Source organism: Choristoneura fumiferana, chromosome 17, assembly GCF_025370935.1.
Source record: "Choristoneura fumiferana chromosome 17, NRCan_CFum_1, whole genome shotgun sequence".
Taxonomy (NCBI): Eukaryota; Metazoa; Arthropoda; class Insecta; order Lepidoptera; family Tortricidae; genus Choristoneura; species Choristoneura fumiferana.
In genome coordinates this window covers 7,247,456-7,265,477 of record NC_133488.1, presented here as the reverse complement: position 1 = coordinate 7,265,477, position 18,022 = coordinate 7,247,456, and the positions used below count along the sequence as shown (strand labels likewise).

The 18,022-nt window shown below is 34.9% G+C and overlaps 1 protein-coding gene across 1 annotated transcript; it reads left to right on the top strand.

The window, feature by feature from the left end:
- Window positions 1-1,722: 1,722 nt before the first annotated feature.
- LOC141437153 (uncharacterized) lies at window positions 1,723-4,242 on the top strand. The gene is made up of 2 exons (XM_074100417.1): window positions 1,723-2,073; window positions 4,225-4,242. Exons 1-2 carry the CDS (start codon window positions 1,723-1,725, stop codon window positions 4,240-4,242), a joined length of 369 nt encoding a protein of 122 aa, XP_073956518.1.
- The last annotated feature ends 13,780 nt before the right edge of the window (window positions 4,243-18,022 follow it).

Here is an 18,022-nt window from a genome sequence, read left to right as displayed (position 1 = left end):
GGATGGTCTCCGTTTCAGCCAAGACAAAAATGTTTTCGTTTGTCCGTTTCTCTGTTCTCTTATACAATACCCATTTGTTAACCGATTCATGTGAAATTTTGTGACCAGGTTCGATGATTTAAAAGATGGTTTTTTTTTATTGTTAAATTAAGCAACGTCTGTCCCAGTCAGTAATTGGATGGGTGACCGCCACCGGTTTTAATCTTTATTTTTTTTTTAATTTCTTTTCTAACCAGTAAACTACCATAATTTTGACCTAAGTATGAGTAAAAAAAAAAAACGACAGACAGGTTGAAAAAATACCCGATAGATAGAATCCGGAATACGGAAATTCGTCGAAGAACTAAAGTCACTGACATAGCTGGAAAAATATGCAAATTGAAGTGGCAATGGGCAGGCCACATCGCTCGAAGAACAGATAACCGTTGGGGAAGAAAAGTCCTCGAGTGGCGACCACGAACCGGAAGACGAAGCGTTGGCAGGCCTCCCACCAGGTGGACTGACGACATCGTGAGAGTCTGTAGCGGGAAACCGGTGGATGCAAGTGGCGAGTTGTCGTTCATTGTGGCGTTCTAAGGGGGAGGCCTTTGTCCAGCAGTGGACGTCTTCCGGCTGATGATGAGGTTGAAAAAATGAAAACAGACTTTGCAAGCCAGATAGGTCACAGCATCATTAGTTATTAGTCCTGTAATAAAACTTTTATTAGGAACCATAAAGATAGTTAGTGAAACCATTGTTCCCGATTTCTATAGAAAAAGATGTTTCCATCAACAAACATTACACTGTAGTGTGAATCCCGCCAGAGATATACGACCTTGTCAGTACCGACGCATACAAAATTGTTTCCCCGCTACTACACTGGGCCGTGACGTGAATCCGTGAGCACTTGTGTGCTTGTCGGTACTTTGTCATACAGGGGAATTATGGTTTCACACTTTCATTGAAATGACTGCATGACTGAATATTGCGAACAATATTTGTCAAATTCTGTTAAAAATAGAAAGAAGATCAAAAAATATTATAAATGGGATTGTACGTATGTTCTTTGTTTTTTTATTTGCCATGTTTTCATACTAATCGTAATTAACGAATCGTGATGAAATTCGGTATGTGAGATCCTGAGAAGAACATAATGTTGCGGACACGCGATAAACGAATTTTGTATCAATGTCAGTAGAATTTGCCCCAAAGAACTAAACCATATCTTAATGTTGACGCTACGTATCCGTGATAATAATAAGCCATAAGAATTGTGTCTAAATCGGAAATATTCTGAAGGCGTCTTAACACATATACAGTTTACAATTTTTTTACATACCACATCAACATGGTTCTTCCAATTACAAATTTTGTCTAGCGTAAGTCCTAAAAATTTTTGACAACATCAACTTGTTTGATTGGCGTGTTATTATAATTATCTAATGTCATAGTTCTACTTTTTACATTGCCAAACTGTATAATTTTTTTTTCAATATTAAAAATATCAAATTATTTAATGTCAGCCAAAATTACAACTAATTTTATTGTATTATTTAAATCATCATTATAATTTCCAATATCATTACATGTCACTATGACCGATAAGTCATCCGCAAAAAAGAGTACATTGATGTGTCATTATGTCAGGTAAATCATTGATGTATAATAAAAAGAGAAAACTAACCTATAACGTTTTTAAAAGACCTATCCAACAAATTACAACAACAACAACATTTGATTAAGATGTACATCTGGAGTATTGCTCTTTATGGATGTGAAACGTGGACACTGACACAGAATGATAGGGCAAGACTGGAAGCCTTTGAGATGTGGTGCTGGAGGAGAATGAAAGGCATAAGTTGGATGGAAAGGAAGACCAATGAGGAAGTCTTGAGAATGGTTGAAGAACGGAGAACAATCCTGAACACTATAGATGCTAGACGCGGGAATATGATCGGGCATTTGATACGACACGACGACTTCTTCAAAACAATTCTGGAAGAAAAGATCGAGGGGAAGAGAGGAAGAGGTCGACCTAGGCGCAGCTACATCGATCAGATAAAGGAGAAAGTTGGCGTCGCGTCGTATCAAGAGGTCAAGAGGATGGCTCAAAGGAGGGATGTGTGGAAGATACTCCACCGACAAGAGTATGACTCTTAAGTTGAAGAAGAGAGAGATCCAACAAATACCCAAAAAATATTTTTCATTTTCTCAGCGTTTGACATAATAATATTCATGCAAAATTACAGACTCCTTGCATATATTTAAGCTACTTTATGAGTTCCGCGTAGGACTACGGAACCCTAAAAATAGACTTTTTAAGCACGTGATTTCAACACATTTATCACAGCTCATCCGCAGAGAGCAATAAATATTTTTCATGTTAATCCATTTCAGTACAAACTGCAGTTTATTCTTTATCTGAAAAACATACAACCAGATGCGATTCTATCAATCTGTTTTTTTTAGATGAAAAAATGAGTATTTTGACGATTTGCCTATAATTCCATACGAAAGGAACCTCCTACCTGCCTTGTTATTTAGAGATAACAATATCTTCGTATCATCAAATCCCAGTTTTAATTCAAATGTCAGACACTTCTTCACTTATTTGAGAATTTCCAAGATCATTTTGACATAAATATTCATCAATTTGATACTAATCCACCGAGTTTCAAACTAAGTAAATTTTGTAGGCCAGGGATTAGACGTATTTACCTAAGTATATAATTAAATACAATGCTTAATTAAGCATAAACGTTTTTTATACTTAATACACCCTAACCAACACGACTGGGGATTGAAACCGGGGGTTCAAGCTTCATAATCAGGTTCTCTAACCACAAATATTCTTCACATTTGAACTACGTTTACCTCCAACCCCTCGAACACATTAGCGCTTAAAATAAGGACGTTCCTAACTACATAGTATGAAAATTTGGCCATTGCAGTAGCATTTATGTGAATCGCATAAAATGTATCCATGAAAACAGTGTTCAATAAAACCCTGAAACTGGCCTCGGACAGCTTAATCGGCGATGTAATCAGAGCGATTACAACGCGCGCGTTCAACCGCAATATCCATGTACATTCAACGTAGAGCGTGCAATGTATAGGTCTGTACCTATTACTGTGCCAATAACGAGTCAGATTAAAATGCAGGCACTCAATATTCACCATCATAATCAGCTGGAAGACGTGCTCTGTTGAACAAAAGTCAATCGTTGCTGTATTAATATCTGTTGCAGCGGAGCGTTAATAAATATTTTATCATCTTCATCATCATCATCATCATCAGCCGGAAGACGTCCACTGCTGAACAAAGGCTCCCCCTTAGAACGCCACAATGAACGACAACTCGCCACTTGCATCCACCGGTTTCCCGCAACTCACGATGTCGTCAGTCCACGTGGAAGGCCTGCCAACGCTTGTTAATCCTGTTCGTGGTTCGGGGTTCGGTAAATATTTGATACTACGACTCTATTTCAAGGGCTGGTAGATATTTTTGCATGTTCTGCTGTGGCAGATATTTATGCAGGTGACTGAACACCAACGAACACGTTCATATCCACCCCGCTGCCCGTTGACGTCCAATTCAAGGCTTCAGAACGATAAAATGAATGACAACTACCAACCACATCCTAGGTTGCCCGCAATTCTGCCACAATATCGTGGTTCCACCTAGGGAGAGGCCTGTCTATGCTGTATCTTCCGGTTTGTGGTCGCCACTCCACAACATTTCTCCATCGACGGTTATCTATTTTTTAGAGATGTGGCCTTCCCCTTGCCATTTCACCTTTTTTATTCTTCGAGCTCTGTCTGTGACTCCAGTGCATTAATGTAGGCTAATAAAAAGGCGGCTTTCATTCAGGTCAAAGGTGGGTCTTTTGTAGTTGCACTCTTTTTTCGAGTAAAGTGATTTTAAAAATCGGTCGTCTGACATCCATACTCGTATAAATCAGTTATTTTGGACAGAATAGCGGATACAGCATGAGCATGGTAAATGATTGCTTGCTATCAAAACCACAAATAGATGTGCATTATCGAACACAGTGGTTACGACAATTTATATGAATATCATACTACGAGAAGTGGTTTGAAATTTGCTTGACTATTATACCGAGTGTTGTTTGTAAAATAAACTGTTTCGAATATTTGTAAATACTCCATATATTTAACAATATATTATCTTTATCTTATTTTTACACTAGAGGTTAACCCTTAACTACCTACGTCCTGTTTCAGAAACACAACCACCTATGAGCGGTCTAGTAGACCTCTAGTTTTAAAGGACATGCAATACTTATAGAAATTTAGTTTTAATTTAATAAAAAAGTAATAAATATTTTTTTTACAGTCTATGCTATTTATTTGCAATAAACATTAAAAAATAAATCAATAGATTTTTTCATAAACTTAACACATTTCAGTACTACTCTTATCCCTACTGTAAAATTACTTACTCGAAGGGGATATGAGATCTCAAAATATAGGAATATAATATAAAGATTATTATTAAAGTTTCATCAAGTTAAATGATCAACTAAGTTATTTAACTGATTTAATTTTACAGGAACATTTTATTTTTATAAAATACTTATTCTATGGTGATACCTGATGATAACAGCTGCAATTTTTTTTTAATTTGCCGCAGTTTTGCAGGTTCATCTTTCATTAGCCAAACTGTATTTCTAGCTCTTTAATGGCTCCCTAAATTACAAGTTATTTTATGAATAACGTAATTAAATTGCTTGAAATTATTTTCTATGTTATTTGCTACTTAATATTGCAGTGCAACTTAGCAATTTCATGTCCACTAACTTTAATCTTTGAGTGTGAGTACAATATCATATATGACAAGGATCTAGTCAAGTATTTGGAATAACTGTGTGGAAATTAAGATATGGATATTTTTAAGAAGTGATTACGTTTATATCCAGATCAATCAAATACCTAGAGGAGTTTGAAAGAGAAAACTTACCAAGTCAAACAATTAACTAAAAAATCACATAGTAAATTATTTTTAAGCAATGCGGTAAACTTTAGGCATGATTGGACTTGCGATCAAAGAAGAAGTTTTGAAAGAACTTATTTTACCGTTAGACCTATCATTTTTTATAGCGACATTGTTTACAAACTTGGCATTTATTCACATTAATGTTTTCGAAGGGAATTAAGTTTTCTCAGAAAACATTAATAATAGCATTAAATGAAGGACGGGTTTTCGGTATAATATTAACATTTAGATCATATCCACCGGCGGCTTACAAACGAAAGCAACAAACAGTTTATTTATAACAAACCTACCTATCAAATCATTATTCAAAATGTACTAAAGGTTAAGCTGAAATATTCATCACTGTCACTGAACTATTTCGGTCAGTCCGGGATGCTACGTGAGTGAAATAACATTATTTTGCCCCGGTACCGTGCAGCCACTGAGCCATTCCTAACACCTTGATCTTAGCAAATCAGAAATATTTAAAAATAAGAAATTTATATTTGTACGATGTGATATTGTTCAAGGACAGAATTTTATTCATCGCTGTTTTTTAAATAAGTAAAACTAGCACTAAAAGCTAAGAGGAAAGGAGCGAGTAAATCTAGCAACCAATAAAGTTTTGGCTAAATACTCTATAAGATTTTGTATTTTTTTTTCCTAAAAAAAATGCAACCTAGCCTCTACGGCCTCAATTGCATTTTTAAATCATAAACTTAGTACCATTTTGTAGCTATTACCAGGAATGCAAAAAATATTAGCAGTGGTAAGTTTAAAAAACATAAATACGCAGAAGTGGACCAAGATAAGTTAACCAAAACTAAAGAAATCTCGTCAGAGATTATTGTCTAAAGAAAACTTTTCCTCATATTCATAAAAAGTCGCGAAGAAAATAAATGTTGAAGTCATGGTTTAATCTATCAGCGACCTAGCAAAATATAGCTTCTTACGTTATACCTACTATAGGTACTACTATACGAAAATAAGATCCGCTTTGAGTCTTTATGCACAAAAAATATGACAAACATAACATAATGGAAAGATGGGATGTGGTCTTTCTTTTCTCAAACATACTTTACCAATTCCAATCAAATCTTAGCAATCAGGAATAAATGAAATGCAGATTTCTAAAACACAAAATATCATCAATGGATGAAATTTATCATATTTGTTTTATAATTATAACGCAATGTTTATATGTTTTCTTCACTTCCAAGTTTTCGTAGTGTAACCAAAGAGTTTATTTACTTCACAGCAGGTTGTCCTGAAATGAGATTTTTTCGATCTAAATTAACAGTTTAGCAATTTCGGGCATCCCTGGAAGTTGGAACGTGATTTTTGCGCGGTAGGCGTATGCAAATGTACGTAAAATCGAAAATTGTAATAACCGTTTTTTTTATTAATAAGCTGACAAAAAAAAGAGACTAAAAAGGTTTTGCTAATTCTATCGTAGGACATGCTGACTGTCAAAGAATATGCGAAATATTACCCTTCTTCCCATTATATCTTCGAAAATAATAGATAGTTTTTATCAATAATAAAAAATACGGTTTTTAAATAGTTAAGTTTTGATCGCCTACTATTTGTTTGCTTGTAAAGCTTTCTAAGAGGTTATAGTTCTCTTTGTCTAAAAACCAAACATTATTTTATTATAATTTTAAAAAATTGTAAGAGATAATTATTTCTGTTTACAACTTAAGAGTCGTCCTGTATGTACGTGTTTTCTAACTTACAAATAAAAGAATATGGTGCCATTGGTGGTCGTTTTTGGTGTAACTAAAATTTAACTAGAGAAAAAGTTAAAAATGCCACTATGTCCCACACACAAATTCTACCTACCTACTCCATCATTATATTTCGGGGGAAAAAACAAGACAACGAAAAGAATTTTGACCCACAGATATATACTATACCAGTTTTGACCACACCACGTTTGAGATAAAACCCATGGTCAAATATAACATTTAGCCGCAGGATTTATTAAGCACCACGTAGCATTACGTGCGAAAAATGTTTCTTATTGCGGAAAAAGGAAATTATCGCACATTCTCGAGATTGATCGGAGAGCGGCTTACGTTTGAGAGTCCATCTATTATTTCATAGATCCGATAAAGCTATACTCATAGTTACTGTTCCTTATGAAACGGTTTGTGGTTGAAATTTTATATTGAGTGATACCCACAAAACCGGTCTTGAAAATGATATTCATTTTGATCTAAAAACGATATTTAATTTATATAAGAAGAATTATATATTTTTTCTATTTTTCAAAGAAAACAATAAGAACTAAACTATTTTACTTCAGTAAACAAACCCCGACATAACGAAAATAAAACACACTTTTTGAATAAATTTTACTTACCTCATTTAATTTTAATGACCAAAAATTAATTCACAACCTTTTGTCCACCAAAATCACGGTATTACAGTAATTTTGTATAATAAATTAATACGTTATAGGTTTGATTTTTGTCACAATGTCGCGATGAAATTTCAAAACGTCAGAGCATCAGAGCCAAAAAAGTTGCGGACGCTACGTGGTGCAGATGTCGTGCACAGAGCCAATACATCTAATACATTACTTAGCGACCTAGAGAATTCGTTTTGAGCTATTCTCGAGATAAAAACTGTTTTGTGTCCTTCAAATTCTCATCTAAAGCGGTTAAGTGTGTTAAACATGAAAGGGTAACACACAAACAAACGGAGTTGCTTTCGGTTTTGTATTATTATTAAGGATAGTTTGCCCTTATTAATCTTGTCCCAATTTAATCAAATTTATACTAGGGAAAAGCAAAATATTCGCATTCTTCGTACATAATATTATCTGCCCGGACTGGCAATTAAACCCCTAACTAAACTCAGATACTTATCCTAGTAATTTTTTTAACCAATAAGCTATTCGATCGAATAAAGCGATGCTTTCATACGTCAAAATACCAACGTAAGTCTACAAAAAAATCGTAAAATCACTTAGCTCTCTCCAATGTTCCGTGGCTACCGCCTTACACTTATTTGCACAAAGAATCCTCTAGGTAAATACAAACAAAACTCCTCTTATAATTGGGCGTCCCACTGAATCAGATTACCCACAACAAGAGCCCACGCAGGCTTAATAAACGCAAAATGTTATTATTTTGTACGTTACGTCGTTATATGATACACCTGTGAAACAATGCACGTATCTCATTACTGTTTTTTGTCAAAGCGAAGTTTGCGTGTTTAGGTAAGTTGATTTGAAAATGGAGTGTTAGAGCATGTTTTTGTATATAAAAAATTACCAACTCGAAAAAATCATGAAAATAACTTAGTATGAGTGTGGTGTTTCTCTCACTTTAAAAAAAATAAAGGGGAAACAACCTAGATCTGTAATCGTTATAGAACGTTACCTATATAAAGTACTTGCAATTTAATACATAACTTTCTATTATTTTGAAATCGGTTATAAATAGGAATTATGCATATCGAAAATACACACTGAAACATAGATGCACAGAAAAACCAGAAAAAGAGACCAGCGCTGGGAATCGAACCCAGGTCCTCAGCGTTCCGTGCTGCGTGCTATACGGCTTGATTTAATTATATCATGGACAGGGATATTTGGAAATAATTCCGATCCACATTAGCGATCCCTTCAAATAGCGAACCTACTGTGTTAAAAATAAAGTTGTGTTAAATACTTGTGATGTATAGATACCATTTAAAATATTGTAAATCTGTTTAAAAAAAATATACCTCGTTGAGTTTCTTGCCGGATTCTTCTCAACAGAGGTTTTTCCGAACCGGTGGTGGATTTTTTTGACATTCATAAGTGCTTGTTATAGCCTAAATTTAATAAAGATATTTTGACTTTGACTTTGAATATACTCTGTGAAGTTACGGCTCTTAATACACAATACTATTCGACACGGAAACCTACCCCAGACTGAAGTGCAAAAGCACAAAACAGATAGATTACTGCGAAAAGATCCAGAATATAAACCTTTGTGCAAAACGTTGACTTGTACCGCGGGGAAAACTTCAGACGTTTTAAATTTACAATTGTATTCCCGTTATACCCCAAAGCCTTAGTTACACGGCGCGATACAAACAGTGCGTCTTAATCATCACCATCATCATATCAGCCGCAGAGCGTCCACTGTTCGACATTGGCCACCCTCATTGACCTCCAGTAGCTTCGGTTAGAAGCGGTTTGCATCCACCGTGAACCCGTGGCTTTAACTATTTATTCTTCTGGCCATCTGTTCTACGTGCCATATGCACCGCCCATTACCACTTCAACGGGCTAACTCGCTTAGCAATATTGGTAAACCCTCGTTCTTCTACGTATCTCTTCATTTCTGATTCGATATCTTAGAGAAACCCTGTGCGTAGCTGAGCAACTCTAAACCTATTTATAAGACCTGTAGTGAAGTGAAGGGTTTCAATGCGGGACCACAAAGCTATGGATTTACTAGTATTTACCCGTTACTTCGTACATGTAACCTCGCCAAGTTTCATATCTATAATAATATAGGTTGAAAGTTTGGATATTTATCCCGATCCCATAAAAAATATCAGGATAAAAATTAACTTATCTGTTATTTCAGATATCCTGCTACCTCTCCAGTTGTATTAGCGAACTTAAAAGGGTAACACACAAAAAAGATCCCATTAGTATTCCCAAAAATAAGATCAAAGTCTTCATTGAACTTGCACTACGGCTTGCCATTTTAAAATATAGGGTAGGGTTAAGGAACTGAAGGGTGGCTGCATGTTTGTTGTGATGCTTTTTTTTTTCTTTCTCTCTTTTCATTTGCATGTTCTGAATCATTGAAATAAAAATACATTTTCGTTGGTGGTAGGCAGGTACAAAATTGTTAAAATTGTTATATTGAAAATGTATTCATTTTGCTTGGCACTGTTTGTTTCGTTTTGTATTGTACATTTTGTTGATAATATTTGTAAATAAGGCACCACTGAGCCATTTGTACTGCAGCGCACACTTGAAAATTGTTTACATTTAAGTTAGGACTGTTCATTTATGTAATTTTGATTGTGTGTGTTTGCAGTAACAAATAAACGTTTTATCTATCTATCTATCCATGTCCCCAAATTTCATGATGCTGATACCGGCGCTTGAGATTCGGAGATTTTTTTTTCTTTTTTTTTTTTAGAAGAAATACCTAGTTTCATCTAAATCGATTGAGCCGTTTTAGCGTGAAGGAGTAACAAACACGCACACACATATCTCACCAACTTTTTATAATATTAGGAGGACAACAACAAAAATACTCAATATCGTGTGGTAAAACTATTTTAAACGAAGAAACTTAGCTATTATACTAAGTACTTCTTAATGCAAATTTGTGCACTGCGTTGTTCGTATTTATTGCGGCAGTAAATTCGAATCGGGGCGCGGCACGGAAGATGCAAATGATTTAGATTCCGTCTGTCCCAATAGTAAGGACACACGCCCTCACAGCCTTTTTCCGATAGAAACTACTTAGTATTGCAGACATCTTTGTATTTTAAGTTTACCAATTTCAAGTGTGGTTACCAATTTCAATTGCACCACCTGCTAAAATGTATTCCTTATTTCTGTCCCTTGTAAAGGTTGCCTGGAAGAGATCGCTCTGAAGCGATAAGGCCGCCTATTGCTTACCTTAGAAAATCTCTATGTATATACTTGTGTTCTCTGTACTGTTTACTGTATTGGTGTGCAATAAAGAGTTTTTGTATTGTATTGTATTGTGTGGCTTAGTTACAATTTTGGTAGCAATATTTGAATTATCTCTTTAACTTTAACTTTGAAACATTACGCTTTAACAAAATAACCAATCGTTGAGGGAGTAAAGTCTTTGAGTGGCGACCACCATCCGGAAGATGAAGCGTTGGCAGGCCTCCCACTAGGTGGAAAGACGAGATCGTGAGACTTGCGCGGGCAACCGGGTGGATGCAAGTGGCGAGTACTTAGTCGTTCATTGTCGCGTTCTAAGAGGCAGCCCTTTGTTCAGCAATGGACGTCTTTTGGCTGATGATGATGATGATGAAAATGATTAACATTTACAAGTGTCAAGGGTGCTTTCCTGCCATATAAATCATTCTGTTTTGTATATACTAGAGACTTTTTATTTTTATTTTTATACCTACATAAATTAAAAGTAATAAACAGTTAGACGTCTGTATTTTTGAGACAGTGAATAAAACATGGTAATTAAGGTATAGGTATAGAAAAGTTGAAAATGTCGTAAGAGCATGACAGTTATTTTTACGCAAATCCAACAACAAAACCTTCAAATTATTTACTCCTTCACCATTACATCAACGGCCCACCTGCTAATAATTTCATGGACCAAATTACAAAGTTCAAGAAAACTTTTTACGAGGGCCAACTTCTGAAAGGTGACATTTACTAAGGTCAGGATTTAGCCCTTAGGGCATGCATTAAGCAGGACTCGGAAACTTTTCCATTTAACTTAGCTCGTGACATCCTGATTACTTATTTCTACTTACTCGTATACTCTGAAAGTACTACTAAAAGGTACCAAGTTTTATTAACTAGGTGAAAGCGAGTAATTATGAGAAAAACTTGTTAATAACTTGTAGCTACAGTGTGACTTGGGTAGCTTTCGTAAATTTAAATAAATAGAATTAACTAAAGTTTCCAGTAGTAAATTTATACTAACATGAAATTATATGTATAAAGTTTGTTAATAATAGTGGACACAATACATAATGTATAAACACCAGCAGATGTTTTTGCACTGGGACTTCCGGGTAGTGAGCATGGTGTTAGATCATTTTAGGGAAGCAACTTAAAAATAAAAATTCCTAAATAAGTTATACATCAGAATCTTCTTAATTTTATTATTATTTGTGATTTTTTGGTATTGATACCGTTTGAAATGTATTTTTTTTTATTTGTAGAGCATTAGTATTCACTGTAATGCTGTAAATATTCATTGAATTAATTTTTAATTTAATAAATAATTATCACGGGACAATTCACACCAATTGACCTAGTACCAAAGTAAGCTTAGCAAAGCTTGTGTTATGGGTACTAAGCAACGGATAAATATAATTATATAAATAGTCACATACTTAAATATTAAACACCCAAGACCCGAGAACAAACATTCGTATTTTTCATACAAATATCTGCCCCGACACGGGAATCGAACCCGGGACCTCAAGCTTCGTAGTCAGGTTCTCCAACCACTAGGCCATCAGGTCGTCTTAATTATAAATAAATAATTGGTAATTTGATACGTTGCAATTTTCTTGGATTTTAAATAGCATTGATCAAATAACCTAAACCAAATCAATCTGCAGATGACACGATCAAAAAAGTTCATCCAATTAATAGTTTTACCGAAAATCACATAATAATAATAAATAAATTAACGACATTTAACGACAACATAGCAATCAGATATTAGAGAATTTCTGCCAACATTATATAAACTAAATCACGTCGAACCATTTCTAAGTCCTACGTATTTGTTCTTAGCTATTAAATAGTTTTATAACGCCGCACTCCCAGATATGACAGTAAACTTTAGTTAAACGATCATTTATCCTCAAAATCTTTCATATCATAACGCTGGAGAAAATCTCTAAAACCACGAGCAAACATGACATGACTGGTGCCCCAGCAAAATCCAGCCTTGCTTCATCATGACAAATGACGCACGCCGAGTCGGATCAAGGAACGACCCGTAGTTCATGATAAACCTGGCAGGGCTATTAACTTTCTGCTTTTCAAAACAATATATTATCTGGTTGAAGCAAATTGCGAGGTCGAGTTAGGTGTTCCAATAAAACAGTTAGTTGATAATTTGATCAAAAATACTCTGGTTTCTGGGTATCCTCCGTCGATTTTGTCTAAGTACGTATTACTTAATTTGGAAAAGATAACGAAACTTTAGTTTTTTTTAAAGAGAATCATCATCATCAGCCTACAGCAGTCCACTGCTGGACATAGGCCTCTTCCATGGCGGGCCACAACACTCTGTCTTCAGCCCCTTGCATCCATCCGCCGCCAGCGATCCTCTTAAGGTCATCCGTCCACCGCGCCTCAGGACGCCCTAAACTACATTTTCCCATCCGTGGTCTCCATTCGAGGACTCGTCTGCTCCACCGTTCATCGGTCCTGCGATAGACGTGGCCAGCCCAACGCCACTTCAACGAACTAATTCTCTGAGCAATGTCAGTGACTTTCGTTTCGTTTCGTTAAAGAGAATAATGATAATTAACCAGTTATGTGAAATGTACATTGTACTTATTGAGCACATAATAAGATATGCAAATTGAAATTATGCATTTCGTTTAATACAAAGTGAAAATTAGTAAAATGTAATGTTGTTATGTAAATCATTACATACTCGAAAAATACATACATATTAAACATCCAAGGTTCGAAAATAAACATACCTACGTATTAACATAATTATACATATGCTTCGACTGGGAATCGAGCCTGGGACCTGTTGCTTTGTAGTCCGGTTCTCCAACTATTAGACTATCTCCGTCGCCTGTTAAAAAACCTAGGGGTTTGATTGTTTAACATTGTATAACAACTACACTGGAAAAAAAAAGGATAGCTGCACTAGTTTGGCTACTTGACGTTTAGGCAAAATTCACTAATTAGAAACCAAAATAATGCTAATATTGCAAAACTGATTTTGTACGACATCACCTAACTTTTAGCTTCTAGTAGGCCTTAGTTTTGTAGTCACTCAAGTAATGTTACAAGCAACAATTTTTTTGTTACTGTTAGCAAATCGTTTTTTTTTTCAGTGTAGTACTCGGCAAAGTTATGAAGACAAATAAGATCATCTTGAAGAACCTAGTCGGTAATAATTTTAGTGTCATACAAAAATAAAAACGAAAACGTACTTAATATTGGTAAAACAAGATGTTCAGTGTTAAAATAATGTCATAATTAACGTCATTATTTTATAGGTTTAAAGTAATTTCCTGCTAAAATGTTTTTATCTCATTTTGTTACCAAAATTCCGGTTCAAGACTACGTTATTAATTATAATACTTGAAATTAATTATGGCGGCCGCTACCTTCCGTATTTATCTAAATATTTAGCCACCTGAGGCTTTTCGTATTTTTTAAAGGACACCGATCATAAATTTTGGTGAAGGCAAAAAAGGTTTTTTATTCTAAATAACAAACTCGTGATAAATGTTCTTATTTAAATTTGTTTGTATTCCGAATTTCATACGCATTCCGTAATTGGTGTTTTATCTTTGATAAGGATCTCAATAAAAAATGTAGCCTGCAGATTCAAAAGTAAAATCATTGCGATTCTACAATGATATTTTGTATATAAAACATTGTTTAGTCAAATGATTGTTAAGTTTAATTTAAATAACCTACAACATTTAAGTAAAATTATACAAAAAACCAAGTAAATGTTACGAATATTTCCAGTTTTAACTGGGTTTCAAACAATTATGGTTTACGAAACATAATTGTAAGAAAGAAACGCTCAAAGTGACTAATTTTCATTTCATACTTGATCAAGCTTGGGTCTAGATAATCTAGGTTGCTTTTATCGCTTAATTATATCAAAAATACAAACTGAGACATGGATGCACAGAATAACCAGAAAAGAGGCCAGCGCTGGGAATCGAACCCAGGTCCTCAGCAATCCGTGCTGCGTGCTACACCACCGCTGGACAGGAATCTAGACACGAATTTTTCCTATGCATACATATCTCAGGTTGCTTATTTCTACTAAGCACGGATTGCTGAGGACCTTGGTTCGATTCCCAGCGCTGGTCTCTTTTTCTGTGCATCCATGTCTCAATTTGAATTTTCGATATGGTTTCACGGGATACCCGTAAAAGTAACAAATTTGGAGTTGAAATAAAAAATACAAAAAGACTCCAAAAACCAATCGCTTAATTATAATTAGAGCAAACGAGTGGGCGAATGAAAAGATTTTACCTTCAGAGTTGAATGAATCTCAACTGAGCAAAAGAAATAAACCAAGTGGGTTATTAGTTCATTTTTATCATTAATTCTCGAACGACCCATCTCTAATTGACACAAAAGCGTTTCTATCTTCACTAGGTAAGTATGCCTGAATTTAAGACTTTAAATGTTTAATATATTAACAGACTATAAGATCAAAGTGATTTAAATTTACTGTAAAGACTGTTTTTTATAAGCTTCAAATAAGTAGTGTTTTGTTAATATACGCCCGAGTTTTCATTCTCATTTGTTATTTACTCTTATCCTCTTAGATTTAGGAGGTTATTATACATAGATGTTTAGGTACTTACAGTAGTACTAACTTTAATACTTTCCGATGTTATTTTCCGGATAGACTACTAAACGAAGATAAATGCTTTCTGAACAAGCAACTGGCAGTTTATGGGGGATGCCGATGTAAAACAGTGGACGTCTTACTGCTAATATGATGATGATGATATACCAAAACCAAAACGTAACTTTCATTCTATTTTCTGATTGGTCTATGATACTCTGTCACTGAAAAAAATTCAGCAGGCAACCATCGAGTTCCAGTTGTTACATGATAAATTAAACGCGTCATTGACCTATCGCTCCGGGCTTTGGGTGAAAAACGATGCATTCACGATGACGTACGGCCAGCGACACGTGTTTTTGCTTTAGTCATTATTCCTCGGAAAATTCATATCTAGGTCAGTAGGTTTTGAAGTCGACAGAAAAATTACTGAGGATGAATATGATGATGCTGATTATTTTTTTACCTTTTGTAAACATTTTAGTAGGTATTATATAGGGTTTACTAATGTTTCGGCGAAAATTATTTAGCAAATTATTAGCTCCCAAACTATTTATCTTATATTTTTATTTAGGCGAAATGTTATTTCCCAACTCAACGTTTCGCACTGATATCATTTCCCAACGAATGATTTGATAAATTATTATTTTGCAAAATTATTACTTACTTACCTGGATTTTTTAAGATGTCATTTATGTTTTCGTCAAATGTATTGATTGGCATACCTTAATTTAGCAACATATTGAATGGCATCCAACCTACTTTCCTAGTGGCAGTTATCCTAGCTGCTATAAAAAAACCTAAATCGAAGTTTTATTTTTATTTATTTATTTATTTATTAATGAACCTAAACTATCCAAGTTTATTCCACATAAAAGTGTGAGGAAGTAAAATTTTGCAATATAAAATATTGCGAAATAAGAAAAATGCGAAGTAAAGTTATGACAACAATTAGTTTGCCAAATGAAACTTCGGCAAAAGGTTGGTTGCTAAGTGAAATTTGGCGAAACATATTTCGCCGAAAATGCAGTACACCATTATGGTTATACATATTTGTATAGGACAAGGAAGCTATGAAATTATAAGGGAAAGAAATAATAATGCAATTAAAAAACATAATTTAATTTTGCTGTCTAAAATTCAGTACACTTTTTCTTAGACACCGCAAACATTTTTGCAAATAAAGCGTCTCGAATTTAAAAAAAAATCTCAGTACCTTCTTCAAAATTATGACGTAGAATGACATTTTAGGCGTTAATGGTGTAGAAATAAGGTCCTAAGGGAGAAGACACGGTGCTTTAAACTGAGAATTAGACCATTGCTTTTAAGTGAGCACAAACTTTGGTTATTAAGCCAAAATACTACCGTACCTCTTCACAAATGTTGCTTGAAATGCCGAAATATTTCTAGAATATGTCCTTAGGTACTAATAAATACTCTCCCTTTGGACGTGTTTCAGTGGAAAATCGAAAAACTTCGCAAATATTGAACTTTTTAAACATTAGGTAAGGTCGTAGTAACTGTATTCTCAGACTTTAAATTATACGTACATTAAAAGCCAATTAAGCATGTTCCGAATACCAAAGAAAAATATTTATTACTACAAAATAAAACGTATACAACGTAGGTACAGTCAGTAGCAGCAAGCAGACGTAGATAAGCGGTTGTGGCGCTCAAAAGTAGAGCAGAGGCAGTAGAGTCTTGTATAGATAATTTTGATCACCGTAACCGCTCACCCACTTCTGCTGTTGACTTTATGAATTATCAAGAAATAAAATTACAGCATGATACTAACAAATTCACACTTGAATTTTGCAAAATACCGATCTCGATTTAACTAAAACTTATTGTTAACACGAGTTAATCCTGGGGTGAGGGCAAGTTAACAATAAATAGTAATTGCTGACTGACAAATAATTCACGACACTGAAGTTACACACTTGAAATTTGACGTATTTTTTTTTTTTATGGTATACAAACGAAGGCACGCCAATGAAGTTACACGCTTGAAATTTGACGTAGGATGCTGCTGCAGCCTTTGTTAGTTATCCACGGGAGCAAATTCGCGGTCTTAAGCTAGTATACAATATTTATTAAGTTACTTACCTGATTTTTCCATTCTTCATGGCCTTCTTAGCGAGTATTTGAAAATTATGATTCCAGTAAATTTAGTATTTCTGAAACTTACAACAACTCACGCTTTTTTCCCGTTTTAGCTCGACATGTTTCGGACTAATTCGTAGTCCTTCCTAGGAGCACAAGCTACTGCAGCTGCACGCACGTGCACTGCACGTCACCCCTCTGCTCGCGCGACAAAAGACACTCGATTAAACACCAGAATTATCCGTTTTATTTTCCAACTAGTTTTAACCCGCGACTTCGTTTGCGTGGAATTGGGTTATCGCGCGCTGTTCTCTTGGAAACCTAGGACACCCTATGAAACCTATGAAACCAAAAATCACGTCAACCCGTCGATCCGTTTTTGACGTGAACTACGGACAAACATACCAACACATACACTTTCACATTTATAATACTAGCTTTTGCCCGCGTGGAATTCAGTTATCGCGCGCTGTTCCCTCGGGAACTGTACATTTTTCTGGGATAAAAAGTAGCCTATAATGTCACTCTCTGGCCCATAATATATCTCTATGCCAAAAATCAAATCGTTCCGTCACTCCGTTTCGACGTGAAAGACGGACAAACATACAAAAACACGAATATACAAACACATACACTTTCGCATTTATAATATTAGTATGTATGGATGAGTGAGACG

What these genes read in the sequence shown, in the direction of transcription:
- LOC141437153 (XM_074100417.1), top strand. Translation starts at nt 1,723, where the DNA reads ATGTACATCTGGAGTATTGCTCTTTATGGATGTGAAACGTGGACACTG.